Below are 26008 nucleotides of genomic sequence, written 5' to 3'. Positions count from 1 at the left end.
CTAAGCTAATGATGCAGGAATTTTGTGGATCAGCTGCTGCTTTCCCCCACCACAACACAAATACACACTGAAAATAAACACAAAACCAGGCTTTGTTCATTTTACAAAAATAGCTCTTATGAGATTTAATGCCTGTCTCCATTTTACAGATGTTCCAGACAAAAATCAACCTCCGTATTTTATATATAAGAACAGAACTTGTGACAAGCTGGAACATCCTCTCTGAGCTTGAGTGAGTGTAGAAGGTCACCTGGGTAAAACCTGCCTTTAGCTTGTTCAAAATATCTGTGGTAACGTCAAGTGTTCCCAATAATGATCCAGAAAAACAAAAAGGAAAGACATAAATCCCAGACTTCACAACAGAAACAGAGATTCCTTACAGAACAGCTAAGGAATATCTGGCTAGGTAATTAAAAAATGCACCAATGTTTTCAGGAACTATTAAGCAAAAATGGCTACTATAGAGTTATATAAAGGGAGCACCTACAGGTTGAATCTCTTCTGCTTTATTAGGAAGCTAAAAAAGACAGAAGAGAACCTTATCCTGGCGAGGTTATCTTCATTACCTGCAAGTTCTGCAACCACAGGCAAAACAAGGCGAGTATTTTCCCCTCTGAGAGGCAAGCAGGCTGCGTTTTGAGACTTCTTATTTTACAATTCACCCTCCCAGACAAGATTTCCAAAGCAAATGCTAAAATCGTCTCAAGTTAAGATTATAAATAAATAAAGAGGAGTGACAGGACTCCCATGGGATATCCTGACTTATGCTACAGCAGAAAATAGTCTCTTAAATCTGAGCACGAAGTGGTTTGAAATAATTTACATGTGATCCATACCCTGTGACGTGCCTCTTATTTTTGGTTCTTGTTCTCTCAGGCATTGAGGAGATTTATGTGGGATTTCAGTGAGATTAACCATATGCACTCCCAGGAGTTCTGGATGTTGTCACAGGCCTGCCAAGGAACATAAAGGTGAGGCCTGCTGCCACACCACGACGCTTTAATGAGGACAGGATGGGATTTTAATTAATTTAGCTGATTCTTTGAGCGTTGCTGTGTTTTAGTCTTGAGTGTGCACGTCTAGATTGAGAGCTGAGTTCCTGGGGAGACAGCAGCACTGTGGATTAGCACTTATTAGTCCAGTCTCACAGCAAGTAGAAAAGACTCAAGTCACTCTTCAAGTTGGTTTGAGGACCAGGAGAATAGTGATAAAGCCTCACTATCCACCTAAAGCACAAGCTGCAGGCTCAGCAGAGGTAACCAGGGGTCCCTGCCCTTCTCTGAAGGCAGCAGGGAGGGTGGGCACCCTTCAATTCCGGCACTCCGAGGACGTCGGGCTGCGAACTGTTGACATCAGGTGGGACTTGTAGGTCTTGCTCAGGCCGGTCATCCAGAACTTGAGAAGTTTGACATTGTCCTCTTCTGCAGCTCCCAGAATGCTCAGCAGTTTTTGGGTATCCTCCTTGGGTCTGCTGTCCACTTTAGTGAACTTAAAGAGGACTTTCACTTTACTGCAGGAACAAGAGATTCCTGTCATTATCAAATGGACTCACACGCCATCAAACAGGGAACAAGGAGGAACTGGAGCTTCTCTTGGCACCTACTGCAACTAAATGTTAATAAAAGCTTCAACCAGTGTTTTATTGAAACTATTCTCATGCTTTGATGAAGAAGGGTGATTAGTTAGGGAGATGACTCATTTTCAGTAATAATATTTCTAGTTTGGTTTTTCCATTCTAGCGGAAAGTAGAACAATTAATTGTGACAACTGGGAGGCACAGCCAGTGCCCATCTGCCTTCAGGTAAATTCACAAAGTCGTGATGTTCCATGAATTATTCACATGACTGACTGGTCTTCCTTTACAGCTACCTGCACCTCTGAAATGCAGTGCCTGAAGGCAGAACCCAGGCATGTGTTTGGGTGTCACCTGTGCAGGGGTATGGCCACACTGACAGGCACGGAGGGATCTGCATGTTTAATCCTCCTAACCTAGGTCAGGCAGGCAGGTGTTGTCATGCAGGTAACCTACAGATGTGTGAGCTGAGGCATAAAGGTTAAGAACTGCTGAAAGCCAAAAAGAGAGTTAGGACTAGAGTTAGGAAATTCTTAACTCCTGACTTAATTTGTTCCTGTAAATCCAACTGAACTGCAGCAGAAGCCACCTGACTGAAGTGTGTCCTGCACTCTGCTGTTGCTGTTCCAGCAGCAGTGCCAAGCTGCTCCTCTGAAAGCAAGGGAGCTGTACTCACTTCATCCACTCCTCCTTCAGGCAAACAAGGCACTGATCCACAACATCCACTGAGAGGTTCTGGTTGGTCAGGGCAGCTTCGATCTTGTTCAAGATTGTTGGGCCAACTGCAGGAGCAGAAAAAGGGGGAGAGGGTGAGAAAGAGGACACACAAGCTAAAGGTTACTGCTTACACCTTTACTACTAATAATTGTTAACTGTATCCCCCAGTGGCCTGCTGGGATTTCATTTCCATGGAAGAGAAGCTAAAGATCATCCCATTAGAAAAACATCTGATCCAAGAAATGACATGGAACTTAGTGAAGGGATATCCAAACAGGTTCAGGGGCCTTTTTTTTCCTTCAGACACATTTTTGAACTTTTAGCTTTTGTTGTGCCCTTATCAAAAGATCATTAAAAAAACAAGGTTATGAAAAAACCTTCATGCTTCCTTGTAAAAAATACAAACACATATAAAAATATAAACCCCCAACTTATACTTGATTTAATGTTCCTCTTGTTAAGGGCAGTTCCAGGATATTTAGTGAAAAAATAAACCAGCAACCAACCCAGGGCATTCCTGGACCACTTTTTGGAAGCCCCTAGGAGACTTTTTTTCCAGCAGTCCATGGCCTAGTAAGCTTGATGCTGTGGTGGAGAAAAGACCTTGCAGTGACTATTTTTGTGCAGAAGTTTCTGGACATGCCACTAACTGGATGGAAAATAAACTGATGTATTTATACATGTGGGATCAACAACAGGAAGAGCACTGTGCAGAGAGCAAGTCTCTGCTTTGCATCTCTGTCTTCAGGGACAAAGAGGAAGGATGAGCCATCTGCTGTGTCTTTTGAGACACTCAGTGAGGCCAATTCATCTAAATTGAGACTTCCCAGGAAAGACAAGACTGACTCAAATCACCTCTAGGTGCAAGTGTTCAACTGCTAGAAGGAAGTAGGTAAAATTAAATAGAAAAGTCTGGGTATTTCTCTATCAGTTATATTTGACTACCAAGTGGAACACGGAAAATCTGTGATGTCATGGTCCTTACAAGTTAGCCTTACTCAAAACAAACACAAAAGTATCAGGATTGAAAGTGCTCACTGTGGGTTACAGAATTTCCCTACAATTTTTCTTATACCTATGTTACAAAATCCATTTCTCATTTATGAAAATTAATAGGCAAAATGCTAATCTGGTAGAGCAAATCTTTTATAATTGAACAATCTGTGGTGAACCTCACCTCAAGCAGCTAAACCCCAGCTGAATATTGACCTGGCTTCTACCCACACCTCTTTAAGGGCCAGTACCTGAAAACCAGTTAAAGATCAAGATGCTCTTTTAATCTCAGTGACAGAGGCTCTTTCTGCTTCCAATCACCCACCTCGATCTGCTGCAACGGGGCTCCCACTGGTGACAAGGAACTCGTACTTGTTGAGGGACTGCTCATCATCAAACAGGGTTGGGTAGAGGCTGGAGCGGGTGGCAGCACGGACTTCCACGAGGACTGCAAACTCTGCAGCAACAAGAGCCCAAAAGAGCATGAGCTGTGCTAGCCCAGATTCTAAAACACAGCTGCAGACCCTGCTTTGCCTAGGGAAGGTGTCACATCTTTCAGTCACTGACCAGGCAAAGACACGGGGAAAACAAAATGAAGTGGTTCGGGCTTTATTTAATGCAGCCAATACTTATTAAAAAAAAAAATGAAATTCTAGCATCCTTTAACATGATATGACAGGAAGGGGAGAGGGTTCTGCAACAGGTTCTTACCAGATGACAGGATGTGGGGGGGGATTTGGACGTGTGGGCTCAGGCCCAGGAAGTTGCAGCGATAGGCCTCCTCGTACTGGTCACTGTAGGGGATGATCCGCACACAGCCGATGGGCAGCATCGTCTGCAGGGGGAGAAAACAGCCAAGAGAGACTCTGCAATTAAACAGCTAACTACGATTCTCTCCCTGACTTCCAGGGCTAAACCTGGAGCTTAGCTTCCAGGCTGAGACCTGGAGCACTGCTTAGGCAGATGCTCCTGATTTGGGGGATCAAAGTAAACCACTCAGCTTGGGAGCCCCTGCAGTTGCTGAGGACAAGCAAGATATCCAGAGGTTGAGGGGATTTTGTTTTGTGCATGTTTTTTGGGTTTTTTGGTTGCAGTTTTTTCAAAACCACATAATTTAGAACACACTCTTCACAAGATTAGATGTCACGGCAGATCATTATAAAAGCTGGAGTAGTAAAGAAATACATATAAAAATATGCAGCCAAGAAACAAAGGAAAAGGTTTCTACCCGTAGGACATCAAAGGCAGACTGGACAAGATCCATATCCTGAGCTTTCCAGATGACCTGGTTCCCCATCAGAACATGCCAAGCCAGCATTCGGAATGCTGATGCCCCAAGAACCTGGAAAAAAAAAAAAACCAAATCATTCTGCATTGCTTATAAAAATGAGTGAAATATCTAGTTTGTCCTGTTAAAAATATGAGTGACATGTAGGAAAAAAAGCTAGACCAGAACAGCAGGAATAGACATGGAAATTTAGCACATGAACCTTGGGCACATGAACCTTCCCCCTCAGCCAGGTCACTGGGAGCACAGGAGAAAAGCAAGATCCATACAGAATAATTTATTCTATTTGTAAATTATTTTTCCCTCTGAAACACTCTTTTTAAAAGCAAATATTACTTGGCTTTGAAGATGCTGCACAACCTCTGTATTAAATTACTGTCACTGCTCTTGGGAAGAAGAGAAGTGCAGAATTTGAGAGAAATCATCTGACCCCACCCCACATGACTGATGATCACCAGGGGCCCACGTGAGGAAGGGAGCGTGCCCAGAGATGCAGTTCACATCATGTTCCTAGCTGGGCAGGCACTGTGCTGAACACAGCACCAGGGAATGTGCAGATTGCAGGAAATAAATGTATTTTTTAAAAAAACCAACACATTATCAGGAGAAAAGAGCCTGTGAACTCTGCAGCCTTTGTTACCTGTCTCATGTGCCTGAGAGAGCGGAAGACAGACAACCTTCTGTGAGCTACGTTCCAGCTGTTGCAGTCTGGCATCAGAGAGGTTTCAGGGGAGCTTTTGGACAGCTCCTGCCCTTCCACAACATCTGGCTGAGAAGAAGGCTTCTCTTCTTCCTCAGAACCGTCCCAGCCTTCTGACTCTTCTTTCAGATCTAGCCAAAAAAAAAAAAAAATAAAAAAAAAAAAGAAAAAGAAAGGGAGATTGGTCATAAAAATTGCTGCTCTCTAGGAATGGAAAGTGGAAAGTGCTCACATGCTGCAGCCATGTGATTTTGGGTGTATGTGGGAAGAGAAAGCTCAGAACACAGTAACTGAAAGTACTGGCAGCAGCACAGACATACTTAAGTGTTAATTCAGATAAAAAATAACTACTGAAGGGTCAAGAAGGAATTTTCATCTTCTACAGAACAGAAAGTCACATTTTTTGATCAGCTATGTTCTCTATTTTTGTTTTAAAGGTTATGGACAAAACTTTGTAGATTCTAGTCTACATGGTTAATAAAGTAATTCAACACAGGAAAAAAAAAACCCAAAAAACTATGATCCTTTACTTTTAGAAAGTTTGTAGAAAAAGAAGCAAGAAATCCATATGTTGTGACTGCAAATCCTTCTGGCTGTACAGATTCACTGGGAGAGCCAGCCCAACCACAGAGAACAACAATGATGATGCAATTCTGCTGTTCAAGTGACAAACACCACGTGCAGAGAGCCTTTGAGGTGCCTGGGTTTCTCATTCCTGTCAGAGCCATCTCCAGATGGAAGAGTACATCAGCTGCTGCAGAGACTACCAGGAAGGTGAAGCTGATGAGCAATGGCTGTGCTTAAGATGCTGATCAAAGGACTCAGTGTTTCATCATCTAAAGCATTCTCAGAGGGTTTTTGAAGCTCTGGAAACCTCTGTCTCACCTGCAAGTTTTTCCATCTGAACGAGGGTGTCTTCTGTGGGTGCTCCCTCCAGAAGCTTCTCCGTAAGCCGGCTACCACAAGCCTTCAGCAGCCTGGAGAGGATTGAGAGGAAGAGAAGCAGTCATGCAGCTTGCCAGGTGCAACAATCCAGTAAGAAACTTGATGTCATGATGTCAAACAAAACATCCAAGCACTAACCACTGTGTGTTACCTTCCAGCACATCCCTGTGCTTTCCTCAGTGTGGGACTATCAGTCCTTTTTACAGTCCCTACCACATGAAGTCACCCAGATCACAGCATTCTGCAATTTCTTTGTGCAGCATGCTTATCCCCATCCAAATCACATGCCAGTGTTGCAACCCTCCCTGTGGCATCTTTCCAGGAAGTTTAATGAGCCAGTCAGGCACTGGAGCAACTGGGCTCTCTCAGAGCCCAATGGTTGCACTTCCCAAGCTGCTGATCCCAGCACAGAGGCACTGCCAGGTGAACCACCATGGTCTGTCACATGTGAATTCCAGCTGCAACACACTGGGGGCAGGAGCATCTTTTATTCCTTTCTTCCACACTGCAAAACCTTTCCATCTGCATAGCCAGGGCTTCTATTAGCTACCATGTTAGTTTTACTTCACAGCAAAAAGACATTTTTTTTTGTCCTAAAGACATCAGCGTTGGCTCCTTCCGATTCAGACGCTACTCAGCAGAGTCTAAGTATTACCTCAAAAAAAACCCACAAAAAACAAAACCCAAACACTCAAATCCCATTCCCACTGTTTGAGGACATGGCAGTATCCTGCTGAGGAAGGAGCTGCCCGAGCTGGGCACAGCAGTGGCATTACCAGGCGAAGGAGGTGTGCAGGCAGGCCCAGAGGTTCTCGTCGTTGGTCAGGGACGTCAGGGAGCGCGCGGCGTTGCCGTTGCGCTGGTGCAGGAAGGGGGTGAAGGCCGTGTTCATGCGCTGGGCACGCTGCGGGCACCCAAACTGCTCTGCTTCAAACACCTGCACACACAGCAAGGGCAGCTCACAGACTGAAAGAGGTTCAGTGTTTGCAAAACTCAGGCAAAATAACCTCCCCAAAAATACCAAGTGAAAAGGGTGTGTCAGACACACTCATCCAGTCATGGGAAAACAGAGAGAAGGGACATCTTATTCTTAGATGGACTAAAATTATCACTAAGTTAACACTTGTGCTCCAAAATCATTGTCCTTCCCAGATTTACTTCATTACTTTTGTAACAAAGCTGCTGTCTACAAGGCCTGTGAAAAGCACTGAGTGTTTCAAATTCCTGTTCCTTCCCTCCTACATCCCCAGACACAGAATCCTGGAATGGTTTGGGTTGGGAAGATCAACTTGTTCCAATCCCCCTGCCACAGGCACCTGCCACCTTCCATGAGACCAGGATGCTCCAAGCCCTGTCCAACCTGGCTGTGAACACTTCCAGGGATGGGGATACACATCCCTGGAGCCTTGTGTCAATCTTCATGACCACCCTGCCATGAGCTGGATCAGCTTTTTGACTCAGCTGTCAATCAGGCATCATGATGCTGCACTGACCCTGAGTCACAGGGACTCTGTGCACTGACCCACCTTCAGTGCTTTGCCCTGGAGCTCATCAATGATGCCTCTGATTTTTCCCAACAAGAAAGGCCAGGAGTTGATGAGGTAAATCCGGTCCATCATGATGGTGATGATGCTGTACCAGCGCTGGAAACCTCGGGCCAGGCTGTCTTTGATAAAGAAGGTGTGGCTGAACACAAAACCATGCTGCTCATCTCCGAAAAAAATAGGGCCTTCACGTCCTGGGCAGACCTGAAGGGAAGGGACATGCACCAAAATTATTAAACACATCACAGAGTAACCAACTAAACAGCTCCCTGAGCTTTAACACCCACTTGGTGAATAAATGAAGCCTTTTTACAATACTACCCCAAAAGTGTGGTCAAACAGCCTTCCAGAGATATTCTACAAACATTCCAAATCCTTCAATTTAACTGTATTTTAAGAATTCAGCTCCATTCAACTACAATATTGAGAATCCAGAAGGAATTTTGCTGATCCTGACACACAAATGTTTATTAATATGTGAGGTTTTTCCTTCATGTCTATTAGAGGATGAATATTAATGGTTTACAAAGGGCACTCAACACCACATTCAGAGGTTTTTACAAAAAAACAGGTTATCTTACAATGACAATAATAAGCACAAGGAACAAAACCAAGAAGGGCACATTTTTACCCTCACAAAGTGAGAGGAAGGAACCCCTGAGGTCACCAAAGATCAAGCTAAAAAATACCACCAATCTTGGAATAAACAGACTTCTGTGTCTGTCTTTCCATCTGGTTCCCTGCATGTTTCAGTCTGCACAGAGCAGCCAGGACCAGCAAAGGAATATCTTGGATTTGAAGTGATACAGGAGGCATAAACAGCATTTCCCTGTCCTCCAAGGCAGGTACCTCACAGCTGAGGCTGCGGACGCAGGCCTGGCGCACGATGCTGAACAGCTGGGGGTGGTTTGGGTGCTGGTGGCTGACGTACTTGATGGAGGTTTCCTTGTCGTGGCTGACGTAGCCCGGGTGTCCTCCTGCAAGAGAGCGGCAGCCCTGAAGGCAGAAAAGCAAATCCAGCCATAAATGAGCGTGCAGGTATCTCAGGTTTCCAAAGAGCTCTGACTGTTCCCTCCAAAACACCGTAAAATGTTATTTACACACACACAGAGGAACACAAAGACTCAGAAGACAAGGAAGGTGAGTCAGGGTCAGGATTTGAACTCTGCTCCTCACACAAAACTCTGATATACTTCCTCTGCTCTTATGGTCATTTTCCACTATTTAATTCTACTGGGAATTTGGTGCAGGTAAAGTTCAGTTACAGCAGCTGTGAAACCAACTGGCCAAACAAAACTGGGCACAACAGAAGGGAAAGTAAATAATAAATATGTCAGAGGAAGTACTGATAGAAGACAAGTATGAGAATCATAGAATGGTTTGGGTTGGAAGGGACCTTAAAGATCATCTCATTTCACCCCTTCCCATGGGCAGGGACACCTTCCACTATGCCAGGCTCCAAACCCTGTCCAACCTGGCCTTGGACACTTCCAGGGATGGGGCAGCCATAGCTTCTCTGGGCAGCTTGTGCCAGGGCCTCACCACCCTGAGAGGGAATAATTTTTTAGTATATCTAACCTAAATGTTCCCTCTTTCAGTTTCAACACACAGCTCCTTGTCCTATCAATGCAGTTCCTGATGAAGAGTCCCTCTCTGGATTCCCTGCATGCCCCTTCAGACACTGGAAAGTTGCTGTGAGGTCTCCACACAAACTTCTGTTTTCTAGGAACAGCCCTGAAACAACTGAGAATATACCTTTTTCCTATTGTTTTAATTGTTTTTGCAATTTTGTTTCCTAACCAATACTGCTCTTAAAATTACTATTAATGAACTGACCTAATCTAACAAAGTAAATGCCCTTTGAGAATGAGGAAAGCATTTCTGAGCCACAAGACAGGGACACCGCGGGCTCTCCCAGGCCTCGCTGCTGCCAGTGCTGCTCTGCATCCCACCGGAGCAGCTGGCCCTAAGCTCAGCCTGAGCCTGAGACCATGGAGCCAACCTGTGGCCGATCCCCACCTTGTCACCCAGAGCACAGTGCTGGGTGCCATGTCCAGTCTTTCCTTAAACACCGCCAGGGATGGTGACTCCACCACCTTCCTGGGCATTCCACTGATCCAGGACCAACCTTCTGTTTGCTCATGGGATGGCCTCGAGCAAGCCAACCTGCCATGCCCAGCTGCTGGACACTGATCCAGGACACCTCAGGCCCCACGGGGGTGAATGGGGCTGGAGCAACCCCTCACGCCCAGATACCTCCAGTATCACAGGGACAGGGTTCAGGGAATCTCAGAATGGTTTGGGTTGGAAGTGACCTTGAAAATCACCCAGTACAACCCCCTGCCACGGACAGGGACACCTTCCACTGTCCCAGGTTGCTCCAAGCCCTGTCCAGCCTGGCCTTGGACAGTTCCAGGGATCCAGGGGCAGCCACAGCTTCTCTGGGCACCCTGTGCCAGGGCCTGCCCACCCTCACAGGCCAAATTTCTTCCCAATATCCCGTCTAACCCTACTGTCAGTCTGAAGCTGTTCCCCCCTCTCCTGTCACTCCAGACCCCTGTAAACAGTCTTGCCCCATCCTTCCTCTAAGTTCTATTTAGGTACTGGAAGGCCACAATTAGGTCATCCCGAAGCCCTCTCCCTTCTAGGCTGAACAATCCCAATTCTTCCAGCCTTTCCTCAAAGGACGGGTGCTCTTCCCTCTCATCAGGTTGGTGGCCTCCTCTGGATCAAGGCTGAGCTCCCACAGAGCAGAGCTCCGAGCCCGGAGCCTCAGGCCGGAACGGGCCGGCCCTGCTTAGCGCCCACGGACCCGAACGCCTCAGGCCCTGGGCCGGCCTGTCCCGCCGGGTCCAGTGTCCGGTTCCCCGTGCCCCGTCACCCCGGCCCGGCCCCGGTTCCCCGTGCGCGGAGCCCCCGCTCACCGCGGCTCCCCCGGCCCGTCCCGACTCCGCGGGCGCCTGACACCGACTGACCCACCGCCCGTACCACCCCCACCGCCAGCTGAGGGGGGAGACAGGGACAGACAGATCCCCGCCCGCGCGCCCGCCGCCGCCGCGGAGAAGGGAGAAGATGGAGAACAAGGTAGGAGAGAGAGCGATGAGAAGTCCGTTCGTACCGCAGGACTGAGCTGGCCGTCCCGCCGCCCTCCCGGGGATCCGCCACCCCCCGGCTGCCGCAGTGGCTCGGCCCAGGGCCGCCCTGTCCACAGGGGCCGGGCGGAGCCATTACCTCAAGGAAGGGGGAGATATGAGGACGTCTGGAAGGCGCATCCTCCCCTCCGGCGCTACATCTGCCCAGCTGCCACAGCGCAGAGTGGACAGAGGTCTCCGATCACCGGAGACACGAGAAGGGACGAGCGGCTGCCAGCGAGCCGCGGGTGCCACACCGGGAGCGGGCCGCGCTCCCCCCGCGGGGTGGTACGGGCCGCGCTGTGAGTCACGTGACCTGCGGGCGCTGTGAGGGGACCCGAGGTGGCCGCGGGCGGAGCCCCCGGAGGAGCCGGGACGGGGACGGGGACCGGGACACAGGGATCGGGACCGGGACGGGGTTGGAGTCTGGCGCGTCAACAAGCTTCGCCATCAGCTGCCGCAGAGCCCTTCCCGGGACTGTCCCTGGCCTCAGGGCGGTGCCATGTTCTCCGCAGGCTCGGTGCGACTTCTCCATTGGAGACTCAGCACCCACCGTCTTCGTTAATTCCTTAAAAGCGCTTAAAATGTAAGATTATGGCAGATGAAGGTTTCGAAATGTTGTTGTTTCCCGATTTATAAAGCGGCTTTGTGGAAGTTTGCACAGGTACAGCCCGGGAAGGGCAGGGGACAAACGCCCAAGTTAAACCTGTTCAGGCTCTTCATTTCCATTAAACTACTCCGGTTTCTCTTCAGGGTATCAAGTTTAAGTATTAAAGGATTATTTAGCTCTAAGAATGTATGATGGAAAGCTAAACCAAATTCCACGTGAACTATTAGTCTTCAAAATAATGTACCAGACTCCTCCCTGGCCCTTACAGAGCTTTAAATACCTGAATCTGAACAAAAGTAGTAAATTTTCAAGTAGGTAACAGCATAGATTATTCAACTGAGTAAAATTTGTACTTTAATGCCAAGAAAGAGCAGCTATTGCTGATACCACTGCAAGACACACCTCTGGATCCAAGCACAGCCACACACAGACAATAATTATGTCTCTGATTAAAACAATAGCCAGATGGTCAGCAAGATGGATTATTACAGAAACACCGAGCTCAGACACAATCCCAGAATGGTTTGGGTTGGAAGGACCTTCTGGACCATCCCATTCCAAGCCCCTGCTGTGGGCAGGGACATCTTCATTCACCAGGTTGCTCAGAGTAAAATCATTCCATCCAAAATCCCAAAGCCCATCTCAAGGACCTGCAGCAGCACTTCTCAAGAAAGGCACTAAAGAAAGATTATTTCTACTTGGAGTTGCTCAGCAGAGCTCTGAGAAGCCACCAGCAGGGCTTGAACACCTCTGGAGCAGAGGGCACTGCCACGCACAGCAGGCAACCAGCAGCCTCCCCAGTCAGCCAAAATCAGCTCCTGAAAAGCAACCAGAATGAGATCCCCCCCCAAAAAAACCCGAAGGAAACCCCAAATACAAAAGACCTACAATCTCATTTAAGACAAACTAAGAACGACTGGTTTGTTATCTTTATTTTCCAATAGTACATTTAAACAGCTTCTCAGGAGTGAGCTCCAGGGCCAGCGTGGCCACACGGAGAACATTTCCTGGGTTATACAGATGGCCTTTGACAACACAAACACGGGGCTGTGGCTGTGCTGTGGGACACACAGGGGAGCTCTGGAGGAGGAGGAGGCAGCTGGAGTTACACCATGGAGAGATGGCTCAGCAGAGGTCACGCCCTGGGGCTCCTCAGTGGCACAAAACCAGCAGTGGGGGTTGGACACAAACAGCTCCCAACCCTTCCTTCTTAGAAACATTTCAAAATCTCACCGTGACTGGCCTAGAGACCCCTCCTGTGGCTAGGAACTGCAGCTGCACTTCAGAAGTGCATCTTGTGTCTTTGCTAATTAAAATGCATCAAAATCAGAGTCAGATATCAAAGCATGCACTCAGTATTCCCTGGGCACATCTTGTGACCATGCAGGATGGGAAGGAACAGCCACAGCACCTCAGAGTCCAAGCTGGGAGCAGCACAGCACGCAGTGTTCCTAGATTTCAGCAAAAGTCCTTCCCTGCAGTAAATGCAAATTAAAACCAGAAAGCCCAAGTGTTCTCGAAGCCTCTCAGCTGACCACAGCCCAGGCAATTAGCTCCAAGACTTGGAAGGAGCTGCTTCATTAAAAATCTGACTTAATTTCAGCGCTATCTCAAAACATGCAGATGCCAGGCCATGTGTGTTTATCAAAGTAGGACTTAAAAGCCCTTCCCTGGAGCACTTTTGGTGAATGCTTTATCTACTGATTCTACAGGTGGGACCTGACTTTGAATTTCTAACAGAATTCAGACATTAATAGCACAACTATCCACGCCAGAAAAGGAACCTCAGCAGTTCTCTAAAAGCATCTGCCCTCTTAAAAATCAGATATATAATGAAATATATCACTTAAAACTATTACACAGCTATTTTTGCCATCCTTTTGATGTGAGCATGGATTTGTTTTATCTACTTTGGGCAAGAGAAGAGAAAAATCTAGAGCTATTCACCAGCTGCATGGATTAGTTTGTTTCTAATTCCACAGCTGGAAAACCGTCCTGCAGATCTCAGCAGGTAAATCCATGTTCACCAATAGGAACTAATAGTGTAAAAATGGACATTCCTGGTTTTTTTCTGACTCTATGACAGCATCCTGAATACATTCTCCCCTGGCAAGGGAGCCATTGGCAAGGAGAGTTGAACCAGGCACATTTCTGGATGGGTGGGGTTTGGGGTCATTTGTTTGCAGTCCCTTCTGTGAGTGCCACATGTGGCTGTGACAACAGCCCTGTTTTGGGCTCGAGCCACAGCATCACTAATTACTCATTTAACACTTCCATGGGACCAGAGGGGAAAATTGTGTATGTTCAGCATTTAAATCACTGCAGGATTAATTAGGATAAAAACCTTCAAAATCATAGATCTCTTCTAGTTACAAGACTTGTGAGTTATGAAAAAACCCATGATTTTGCCTAAAGATCAGACAGAAAAGTTGTCCCAATGGAATTCTCTCAGGCAGGAAGTGATGAGCTGCTCACACTATAGACCCCACTGTGTTCCCTACTAAAATGCTATTTTATACTTTTAAAAACATCCTTCACCACCAACCACAAGCTGGGACACCTCTCTTCACCAGAAGGCAGCACCCTGCTGCCACAGGGGCTCTGCTAGACTTGTGACACCGGTTTTAAGTGAAAACCCCAACACCTCTGTATCAGCACTGGAAGCACAAATGGAATATTTTCAACCACAGGTGACCTCAATACACACAAACTTCACACAGCAAGAGTCAGGAATGCTCTGCTCCCACCTGGAAAAAAGCTAGCAGGGTAGCAGGAGCAAGCAGCTCCTGGTTAGGTGTTTCAGTAGGAAGCAGTGGCTGCTGAGCTTCTAGTTTTCTGACTTGATGACAGGTTTATTTCTGCCTGACAGGAAGGTGTTTGAACAGTGAGAATCTTCAGATATACAAGAACAACAGAAAATTAAACAGCCCGTTGATTTAAGGGGTGAAGCACTTTAAAGAATCCAATAACAAAGTTTAAAATAGTAAATTAAAAACCAAGTACCATTCCAACACATTATATCTGAATAAAATCCTGCATTTTGAGAGCTGTATAGAATTCTATTTATGTTCCATGCAGAAATACTGGTTTCCACCAGAGAAACTATCAGCCTGTTGAATACCTTCACTCCAGTTGCACAGGAACAAACATTTAAATTTCTTTCAGTGTAAACAACTTCCTATCTAGAATCCTCCAGAACACCAACGTTTTCCAAATATCCTTTTGTTTAGGTCTAGTAAGTTTCATCTAAGAGCAAATAATATTAGCAGATATTTTGCAATAGAAACTTAAAATCATAAACAGCTGTCATGTATGTTTTCCATATATGATTCCTACTGTGCAGCAAACTTCCTTACAAGGACAGGTTGACATCCTCATCCTTTTGGGAAGAACAGTTCTTATTTCCTCATTTAACAGACAGCACCAGCTACACTGGGCATATGCAAATTCCCTACATTATGGTTTGCTTGAACTCCACCCCTCTGCCCCACCACACATATGATAAATCTGCACTTTGAGCCAACTTTAAATACAGAATAATGAACCAAGAATTATCTTGTAAGTGAACCAACACTAGTTTGTATTCTTCCCTGAATAACACTTTCTTTTGCAGAAGAGGAGACTGCTACAGAAACACGGCAACATTCAAACCCTTTAAAACAAAAGGTAGATTATTTAATGCATTAACAATGTTAATCTGAAGATAAATAAATCCACAACAGACTTTCAAGTTTCTTTTGAGATTTCCTTTTTCTTTGCAGAGAATATTTCTGATATTATACAGTACTGAGAGGGTGTTCTTTTATTTTCTTAATGTCCAGGTGAAAAGCAAAGCTCAGTTCTCTCTGCTCTCTTTGTGGAACTCCTCAATGCCCTGCTCCAGGCGTGATTCTTTCATAAGCTTTTACTTGAAAGCGGAGTGGTGAGCAACATTAATTTCAAGAATAACTGGATGGTTTGGTCCCTGAGTCATCTTCTTGAGAGCCCATACTCTGAAAGGAAGAGTTAGTTCTGTTCAGAAACAGGTCTGCAGGCTTGAGAATGACAGTTTTTTGAAGTGAACAGGCAGGAAAATAAAGTGCCTATGAAATAACATGCATTTAATTTTCTGGTTGAAATCACTGCAGGATTAATTAGGGAAAAGCACCTTCAAAAATAATAAATTATCTTTACAATGTGTCATGATGTTTATGCACATATTATTAATAATGTGTAATAACAACACCATAAATACTGACATTCAGTACAACATACTCACTGCACTGAATGAATCTCTCACATACTCTTACAAGACATTAAATCCATTACCTTCTGCACAAACTGAGGGTTCACAGTGATCTCTTGATCCATGGCTTTCAGTCGTTCGTCAAGCTCTATACATTTCAGCATCTTAAAAATACGTACGAAATTGATTACTTTGTCCAGCTTGTACCTGATCTTCAACACATTTCACGGCTGTGCCATGAAATTTTGCCACCACTCAAGTTCCACATCAAAATGTTCTCATCCCTCACCTCCCAAACAACAGTGTCAGATCATTTTTTATCCCCTTCATTTGATCCATGTCTTCCTAACAGGCCATTTTAAGGCCACTGATAGACAGTCCCCTGAGGCTCAACCACCTTAACCTACAGGCAGGTTATTGAGAGCCAATGGAAGTGATCCTTGAAGTTTGAAACTCCAAAAACAATCTTTCTAATCCATTCAAGGATCTTCCCATCACCAACAGCAAGCAGTTTCCTGAAACAGCTCAAGCTGTGCAGAACAAAACAGGAAACACATTGACAGAGTATTAATCTAAAACCATGAAAATACTGTGAAACAGTCAAATAGTGATTTACAGTCCTCACTCTCTATATCTAAGTTACTACACTGGCTTCTGCCAGCAGCTCTCTGATTACAGACTAAGGTTCTTTGGTAAGAATTTCAAAAGCAATTAAAGATTTACCTCCTGATCAATGTTATGAAGCATAGCTGGATTGTTATATTTTTCAGGATTATCATGGAAACAGACCATACCATCTTTCTGATTAATACTTGCAAAGATTTCACCATCTTCTATCTGAAATGACAGAGGGTTTAATAGAAGTTATCACCAAGAACAGAATTTCAGGTAACTACAACACACATACTCTTTGTGGAATTGTCTTTAACTTGGTTGCTTTTATTTCCCACAGCTTCCCAAAAATGCAATTCATGCCTTATCCTACGTGGAGAACAGCTTTTTAGATTTTTTGAGAACAGTCTCAACACCACATCTGACTGCCAGCATTTCCTCCACCCTGAAAAAGAACTGCTCAGGATGTGTACTGCCAACCCAAACACTAATTTTGGGGTAGCTCACCCAAGTCACAGGTCTTACCATGTGGAGGACGTATTTTTCTGCTTCTTGGGGCCCCGACAGCTGCACTCGACTTGCCATGTCTTGTAATGACAATGTTAAAAACGTCTGAAATTTAGAAAGTTTTAAAGTGTTAAAACTGGATGTTAAGCATTTTCTTGTTGATGCTTCATGGCCTATGTAACCTGACTGTGGAAGTCTGATGGGAAGGAACAAGTGGAACACACAATTATTGAAGGGCTCATGAGAGTGAGTCAGTTCTTCCTCCAGACATTAATTTGTTACACTGAGCACGTATAGAGTCATTACTCATTTCTGCAATTTCACTCTACACCAGACAGTCCTGACCATGTCCAACCTCTTTCTCTCACCTTTTTACACAAAAAAGTGACTCTCCAGCCCTTGAATTTCCTTCAAGAGATGCATATATAAAGCTCCTTATGAGATTCTGTCTACTGCAATAAATATAATTTGAGCTTGCAAAAAAAACCTGCTTTCACCAATCACCTTTCAGGATTAATCTGCTCTCTCAGCTAAAGGAGCAAATCACTTCAGTGCTTCTGTTTTTCCTTTTATTTCAGGCACTTCCAAAATCTGTCCTATTCACTCACTCCTTTCTAATGAAGTGGCCTGTAAAGTTCAGTTTTCCTATTTTTTGAATAGGGATGAAGGTCACTGGGTTGCAGCGCTCACTTTTTTGATTATCTACAAAAACCTCACAGGCAAACCCCCCTGACACACAGATTGAATCACCTTTTAAATAATGCATAAGGAGCCAACTGATTTGTTTTCCTATACAGGGCATTGTAGTCTCCTTTGTTTCAGACACAAATCTCAGTTTAAGTAATTCCTCTGCAGCATTACTGTGTTATCATTTAGCTCTAAATTGAATATATTTCAGAAATACACTCTCAGAAGAAAATTGCTCACAGTTCCTCTTACCTTGGTTAGCCTCTGAATATTCTTTTTGTAGAGAGATGACAAGCATTGCTTAACCAGCCCCATATTGTTATCTCTTGTGAAAGTTTCACTGTGTTTGTTCACCAGATTTCGAAGCTCCGAGGGTTTATTGGTTGAATAAACTTGTGCTAATTCATGGTAAGCATTGCTAAGAGGCTGCAATTAGAAAAATGAGAACCTTTCTTGAAGAACACAGTGTTCACCCAGCCTCACAAAACCTATTCAGTGCTCCAACATTAGAAGCCATGCAGGCATTGAAGTAATTTTAAGCAGCTTGGGTATTTCTCATAAAAAAGACAGGGTGCCCATACATGGCTTTATGGCATGACCCTCATATACTAAAATCTGTATTACTACAGTGTAACATTTAACAAGCACCATTCCAGGACCTCTGTGTGACAGTTTTACTTACAGCAGTGTGAAAAAACTCTCTCAACTGACCAGCTGAGTTTGAGGTAAGTATTGCCAGTTCTGTCCTCTAAGATATCCATCCCTGACCACACTGGGTCACAGCATCAACAGCAGAGACTCAGAGGGTGAAACCAGTTCACCTAAACTACCTTAAAATGTTTTAAGCTTGTTTATTAGTCTCTGAAGTTAGAAGAATTTTGGAACTCTCTGGAATCTTGGTCACAAATCAACAAACTGTTTAGAAGTGTGTTACTTAGGATCAGAAGTCTCTCAGTACCAGTTTTGTCTCCCACCCTACACCTCCTAATCTGAATGCTTACAGACTCCAAACTCACAGTTTTTTTCAGAAGCTTTTATTCTTTAAAAAGCTGGGCTTTGGGAGTAAACTGTTTAGCCTTTTGTGCTTCAACCAGATGAAGCTACAGGTCAAATCTTTTCATAATGACACTGCAGCTTGAAAGTCAATTGACATCTGAGTATTTTTTAAATTTTAACATAAAAAGCTATAAAGGACTGTGCAGTATCAGTGAAAGGAACTTGATTGGTACTATTCAACACTGAAGTTTTCCCAGATTTTACAAACCTGTATCACTGACATTATACAATCATAGAATGGTTTGGGCTGAAGGAACCTTCAAGTTCATCTCACTCCAAACCCCTGCCATGGACAGGAACACCTTCCACTGTTACACATTTACAAATTCAGATTTGTTGCTCTATTATTTAGATGCATTTGCAATACTTACCTTAATGAATCTACCAACTATCTGGGAAGTGTATTTTGGTAGCTGCTGAACTTTACCAAGTAGTATCAAAGAAACTAGGATATACTTTTTATAGGATTCCAACATAATATGACTGACTGCCATGGCTGGAGTAGTTATTGCCTAAGCAAGAGAGAAAGAAATGGAACAGAAATTTAGTCTGCTTACTGGCAGATCCTGGTAGTTATTGCATGAACAAAAAATTCAATTTCAAGCTGCATGTAGAAAGGATACAGTGACATATGAAATTCTCCTTTGAGCGCTGAAGCTTAACTAACTTCTGTCAAAATTAATTATCCAGACATATGCAAAAGAAATTTTATACAAGCTACTCAAAACATATCACATTCCAGTGGTGCCTGTCTTAAAATAGACCTACTCAGACAAAATCAAAACTTCCTTCCTTGGAATGTATCTAAATTTGTACCAGAAATCACCTGTAGCTACTTATGAACCTGGATTTACACAGACCCTCAAGGAGGTTTTATAAAGCTGTTACATTATCAGAGGTTTGCAGAATAGGGAAAAGGGATTTTAGTTCACTAAGACACTGGACCTACTCAAGAGCTGACCCTCATTAAAGGCTGCATCAATTTGTTTTGCACGTTTCACAGCATTTCTCTCATACCCAAGATTTTCCCAATTTTACTATTTTTATTTCCTTCCCAGAGAAAGCAAACCCAGCAAATATTATAACAGCATTGAAGAAGCAAAACTCCTCTCATAAAATCAGCTAAGGCCTTAGCAAAACCTCTGGACTATTTTTTAAGGACACACAACTGTGTGTCAGCCCGTGACCTGTTTCTGCACTGCACTTTCAAGCAGGCAGCTGAAAAATATTTATAGTGAGATAAATTTAACATCACTCTTTGAGCTGCACAGCTTTATGGTGCAATAAGGCTGTGAGAGACTTTCTTAAAGGAAAACACCTCCAAAGACAGTCTGCTTGTGCCAGTTCAAAGGTGCTGTGTTTTCTCAGCACTGTTACCCATCTACTTTTGCCTTTCCAGCCATCACACTTCAGACTTATGGTTTCATTTCAAGTTACCTGTTCATAAAAGTAGAGTGCTCTTTCAAAGTTCTTTAGCCCAGTGTATATCATCCCACCATAGTAGTAGTAACATAAAAAGTGCTTCGCATCATATGCCCCATTCTCTTTACAAATATCCATCATGTCCACATCTAGATACGGGAGGGCAGGTTTAAAGCATTTTGCTAACAAACAGAGCTACAAGAAAATAAATCAAGTTTTCATAAATTAGCCATTTCCATTCAAGTTTCCAGGAGAAGGAATTGAAACTAAATTAATTAGTACTACTGCATAAATATCACTCTCCCATGAGTTAAAAAAAAAAAGAGCATGTCAGTAGTGGAGTAACACAAGTTGAAAATCTTTAACACAGATTATGAACTGTTACAAAATTATCTGACTCCTAAAGAAATTAAACTCTGACAAAGCTGTTTGAAACTCCAAGACTGCCAGACTACTGTGCTGGCAGCACTAAACATTGCTCTGAACATTCCTGTCCAACCCTAAATCCCAGGAGCCAAGAATGAGACAGAAATACAAATCCAGGCCAAAGACACCGAGACAAACTGTCTTTTGTCAGACTTGAGCAGACAGTAGCTGGATATTACACTGATACCACCCAAGATAAGTTCAGTGTGACTTTCAGCCCACAGAGAAGGGATGGCAAAGGACTTTATGAAGTCATCAACAAAATCAAAGATCTGAGGACGTGCACTGAACATTTAAAATTAGTAATTAATCTGTGTATCAGATTTGGATTTTGTTTCAGTACATCATATTATTTAATACTGGGAAAAAAACCAAACCAAACAAAAATCCAACTGAAAATCCATTCTTACACTGCAATATATGAACATGCATTTCCTTGAAGTTTTGTAGGTATTTTATAAGCTTTTATTCTCAAAAAAAGCCCTTCTGATCCCCTTACCTGGCAGAGATCTGCGTGTATTGAGGTCAGCTGGTTTGTGTTCATCTGCATCTTGTCTATGGCTTGTCTGAGAATGCTAATTCCTCGCAGGGGCTGTCAGAAATTACATCTCTTTCAGATAATTTCTCATAGATGGCAGCACATTGGATCTTATGTTGACACTTACAAATGAAAAATAACACTAATTGATAGGTTCCATTAAGTAATAGTTAACTTGAGGTTCCCTTTTTGTAGGATATCGCAGTCCCTTGGAAAATAAAATTAACCTTGGCTATATAATTTCTCCTGATAAAGACCTCAATTCTGCTCCACAAAGCCAATCTCACCAGGAATACAGTGATCTGTATCAATAAAAAATCTTCCTTGACTCCAAGACTCCATCCAAACTCCCAACAAATACTAAAGACAAGGTTCTCACTTCACTCCACTTAGAAGCAGAGATCAGAGCTGGTCTGTCTCAGGTTAGACTTCACCAAAGTGGCCTGGAAAAATCAGGATTTTAGCAACAAAACCACTGGTCAAGTATGGCTTAATCAAATTTCCTGCATATTTTAAGGTATTTCATTAAGAACATTATGTAACACCAGTGAGAGTAACACTGAAACTAAAATCACTGACTCACCAGTGCTAATAACCCTTGCAGCTCTCTCCTCTACTCATGCAATGTCTGAAGAACATTCTTGGTACTACAGATCTCCTATTTGGTGTGGGAGAACATGTTTTTAAGGTGACTTTTCTCCCCCAAAAATTATCTTCCTTAGGTTTCCCTTAGAGAAATCTTAGAATTTTGAGTTTGGTTCATTACCTTTCAGTAAACTTCATAACTAAAGAGCTGCACAGAAACACTTGATGTGAAGTTAGTGGCAAATCTTTATGGAGTAAGAGGCTGGTAACACCCCTTTTAAGCCTTGGGTATGGAGTAACTTATTTGTACTAGATGATACTTGCTCACCTGTTTTCTCTCCACAAGGGCATTTGTTAACTGGTGGCAGAGGCCAGCAACTAGACACAGTAAAAAAAAAACCAAGAAAAACACCTCAGTGAAAAATCAGTATTACCAAACTATCCAAAAATATATCAAGTCTGAAATTAGGCTTAACTTACAAGTGTCTGTTGCATATCTAATGTGTTCTCCATTGCAAGTGCTGATAAAAAGCTGCACCTGTGAGAATAACGTTTCGAAGTCAGGGATGCTGGGCATAGAAAACTTCACAAACCTGAAACAAAGAAACAGAAGGTTTAGCATTTATTGCTTGGAGGTTCACAAAAAAGATTCATTTTCATTACTAAGTCTCTGCATGTAGGTGCTTGCAAACAAATCCAAAGTGCTTATGAGACATGGCATAGGATTTCTCCAGTAGCTGCACAACAACACCTGAAAACACCTTTCTGTGCACAACATAATTCTCAATTTAGTGCAAACTACAATGGCAAAGATAACTTTCAGTATTATCTGTATTTTGTTTCGAAAGAGTAGTAGAACAAGTGATAGAATTCTGATCTTTCCCTTAAAAGGGAATTTTAAAATAGCAGTGAAGCCTGCAGACAGTTCACCTAAAGTCAGATACAGCCAGTTTGAACTGCATCTAAATATCTTTACCTTAGTTCAGCACCCCCAAGGCAACTCAATTTTATCTGAAACTCCAGACAGCAGCAAGAGCCTCAGTGCTGTCTAAAGACAAACACACAAGACCCATGATAAAAGCCTGGTTTTTACTGGCAAAAAACGTTTCGCTCCATGCTTACAGTTCAGTGAAAATATGCCCTGAAAATAAAGTTTGAAAAGCTCATTCTACATATTTTTTCTGAACACATATGGAAAAACACTTATCATGGAATCCCAGAATGGTTTGGGTTGGAAGGGACCTAAAAGCCCATCCAGTTCCAATCCTGTCACGGACAGGGACACAATCCCAGGGTGCTCCGAGCCCTGTCCAACCTGGCCTTGGACACTCCCTGGGATGGGGCAGCCACAGCTTCTCCAGACAACTTGTGCCAGTGCCAGAACAAAAAGTTTTGCTTGTCTGACAGTTCAGCTCATTACCTAAAGTTTTAGTATTTAATCAAAAGCAGGCAACACTTACAAGACAGCAAGAACACCTAGTGAGTGTTCCTGTACATCCAGGGCACCGAGCACTGTATCCAGATGGGAAAGATTTTTTGCTAGCAGCTCTCCACTTTTATTGATCAGTTCACAAAGCTGGGTCATTTGCCCTGAAAAATAAAAAGCATTGTTGTCAAAGCCTAATTAGAAAACATTCACACATTCCCACACCTCTTTATAATCTGCATCCTCATGAAACAGCAGGAAATAATAGTATCACCCCAAGTTTTAATTTTCTTTAATAAAACAGGCATTAATTTTCTACCCACCACATTTTTTTTAAATATAAAACAAATACCAGAGCTTGTTCCTTGCTGGTCCTCAAGCACTATCCAACTTTCAGGTCTGCTCATAAGCATTTTTTTGAAGTAGACATTAAAGTTACAATTAAGTATCAACAACAAAACTATTAAAAAACCTGTCCTTAAATTTACTTTGTTCAATTAAAACTACAATGTTATTCTGTATGCTGTGTGCTATGCATGAATGAGGAAGGTATGGTAAGCCCCAAAACCTTTGTAAAGAAAGCAGATCCATTCCCATGAACTGCTTTCAAACTCTTCCTCCCTGACAATTAACTGAATGAATTAAAACCACGTCCTTCTGAAGCAGAGCATTGTTTCAATGTTCAATCCTTGCAGATTAGAGAGAAAAAACAGAGGTTCTCTCACCCTTAACAAAAGTCCCCATAAAATGAGGAATAGTGCCTCCATTCAGAGAGATTTACAGTACCCTCAGGTCTCTGGCCTTTTCCTTTGAGAAAGGAAAAACAGGGAAATTCTAGCAATGAAATGTTAGTTGTGGAGTGACAGAGAGATCAAAAATTCCAAGTAGGGGACCAGAGCCCAGAAACTCGCCTCCAAAACCATTCTCCTCCATATGGAATTTAAAAAAGGCATAAGCATGGGAAGGAATGGGGCTTGTAAAACTCTCTGTGCTTTGAACACGGTGCTCAGACACTGCAAAACCCTAGTTCTGGTGTCCTCCCTATTCCAGAAATCCACCCCTTCTACAAAACAAACCAAACCCCAAACAGATTCTGAGCAAACTGGTCTAGTGGAGGGTGCCCCTGTCCAGGGCAAAGGTTGGAAAGAAATGGCCTTTAAGGTTTCTTCCAACCCAAACCATCCTGGGATTCTGTGATCTATCCCTCTACCCACACATACACTGAACAATTTACAGTCCAAGCAGAAATTCCAGTACCAGGCCCAACTAAATGTCTCCTTCTGTCACCTCCCAGGTGGCCAAATGACAGCCAGGAACCAGCACAAGGACACACACTGCTCCTGAGTGCTCTCACATGCAGCTGCTGCCTCTGGATTTACTTTCACACAATCCCAGAATGGTTTGGGTTGGAAGGAACTTCAGAGATCATCTCACTCCATCCTCTGCCATGGACAGGGACACCTCCCACTGTCCCAGGTGGCTCCAAGCCCCATCCAACCTGGCCTTGGACCCTTCCAGGGATCCAGGGGCAGCCACAGCTTCTCTGGAATTCTGAGCCAGGGCCTTCCCACCCTCACAGGGAAGGATTCTTTCCTAATATCCAATCTAACCCTACTCTCTTGTTACTATGAAGCCATTCCCCCTTTCCTGTCCCTCCAGGCCCTTATAAATGATCTCTCCTCATCTTTCCTGCAGCTCCCTCCAGATCCTGGAAGGTCACAATTAGGCCACCCCAGAGCCTTCTCTTTCATCCAGGCTGAACAATCCAGATCCTCACAGCCTCTCCTCAAAGCTCCATCCCTCCAATCACCTTGGTGGCCTCATCTGCACTTGCTCCAACAAGTCCATGCCCTGACTGTGCACGGACTTTCTCACAGAGAGCATCTCCCTGGCTCATCCCTAATGGGAGAACTTCCACAAAGACAACCAGTCTCCCCTTGAGCCTTCTGCACCCCAAAACTCTTTGATAGAAAGTTCTCCAGCTCAACTACAGGAGTACAAAGATCCATCTTCCATCTGGTTTGTACCCACACCCTGCAAGTATAAATTGTCTCTAAAGCAGAAATACTTTGTATTTATTAAGTGTAACCACAGTAAGAGAAAGTTGGAGCTCAACCCAAGAACTGCAAGAGATAAAACCTGGGGCCGTGGTGGGAAACATCAATTTTTGATCAGCTTCTGGGAGGAAACATCCCAGGCAGAGACCAGTCAGAACACATTTCACAGAGCATCAATACAGAGGGAAAGTTCAAGAACCAGGAAACGCTGCGCCCACACACAGTAAAATTAGGAGTTTGGCAGTGAAACGGAGGAATTCTAACCGTGATTATTAAAACCCTTTGTGGACACGTGGGTACAGTCTCAGATCTGTCACACAGTTTGTGATGGGGCGGGACTCTGTCCATGCTCTGCTTGCAAATGTAGAGCACGGACACTTGGACAATTCAGAAATATATTTTAAACCACACTTATCACAACCTGCCCGTTCATTAGGGAGGTGACAGGCTGCGCCGCACAATCCCATTTAAAGCCCTAGCGATGCTCGCTCCTCCCCCTCTTTTAAAGGCTCACATTTTGGCAGGATCACCGGCGCGGGCTCCGCTACCGAAACCACCCCCGGGAGATCCAAGGAGCTCTGGGAGAGCATCGCCGCCCCTCACACCGCCGGGATTTCTTGGGGGCTGCCCCGAACTAACCCCGGCACGGGCCGCGCCGCCCCGGGGGTGCAGCGCCCCGGACCCGCGCCTGAGGGAGCGCCGTGCGAGCGGGCAGGCCCCGGCCCGCCGCCCCGCCTCCCGCGCGGTTTGACGAGCTCCTTCGCTCTTCGCCGTCCTCCCTCGGCCCCGCGGGCCCGCCCCGTCCTCCCGGTGCCCCCGGCCGGCCCCGTCCCCCTCACCCTGGGCCGAGAGCTGCCGGACGCTGTTGACGAACTGCTCCAGGGCCGACGCCATCTTGGCGGCTCGCGCCGCGGCCGCGCGCGCCGAGGGGGCGGGGCGGAGCGGAGGGAGGGGGGGGAGCGGCGC

At 44.5% G+C, this 26008-nt stretch overlaps 2 protein-coding genes across 4 annotated transcripts; both read right to left on the bottom strand.

Annotated features, from left to right (window-relative positions):
- Positions 1–91: 91 nt before the first annotated feature.
- On the bottom strand, positions 92–11426 carry FLCN (folliculin). The gene is made up of 11 exons (XM_041462096.1): positions 11301–11426; positions 8610–8756; positions 7743–7964; positions 6993–7153; positions 6157–6248; positions 5212–5402; positions 4512–4625; positions 3995–4118; positions 3609–3740; positions 2250–2355; positions 92–1510 (listed from the first exon to the last, which is right to left on the bottom strand). Exons 1-11 carry the CDS (start codon positions 11424–11426, stop codon positions 1309–1311), a joined length of 1617 nt encoding a protein of 538 aa, XP_041318030.1. The 3' UTR covers positions 92–1308.
- Positions 11427–12418: 992 nt separating this feature from the next.
- Positions 12419–25988, bottom strand: COPS3 (COP9 signalosome subunit 3). 3 transcript variants are annotated; one of them, XM_041462230.1, is made up of 12 exons: positions 25882–25988; positions 23020–23149; positions 22040–22152; positions 21888–21937; positions 20936–21028; positions 20026–20205; positions 18960–19100; positions 17785–17958; positions 16864–16950; positions 16450–16563; positions 15810–15890; positions 12419–15493 (listed from the first exon to the last, which is right to left on the bottom strand). In XM_041462230.1, the coding sequence occupies exons 1-12, from the start codon at positions 25934–25936 to the stop codon at positions 15440–15442; spliced, it is 1272 nt and encodes a 423-aa protein (XP_041318164.1). In that variant the 5' UTR covers positions 25937–25988; the 3' UTR covers positions 12419–15439. The 3 variants fall into 3 exon arrangements, with proteins under 3 accessions (XP_041318164.1, XP_041318163.1, XP_041318165.1); XM_041462229.1 differs by lacking the exon at positions 25882–25988 and adding an exon at positions 25557–25869; XM_041462231.1 differs by lacking the exons at positions 23020–23149; positions 25882–25988 and having other exon boundaries at positions 20936–21096; positions 22040–22115.
- Positions 25989–26008: the final 20 nt, after the last annotated feature.

Source organism: Pyrgilauda ruficollis, unplaced genomic scaffold (genome assembly GCF_017590135.1).
Source record: "Pyrgilauda ruficollis isolate IOZ18807 unplaced genomic scaffold, ASM1759013v1 scaffold16, whole genome shotgun sequence".
Lineage (NCBI taxonomy): Eukaryota > Metazoa > Chordata > Aves > Passeriformes > Passeridae > Pyrgilauda > Pyrgilauda ruficollis.
This window is presented reverse-complemented; position numbering and strand designations above follow the sequence as displayed.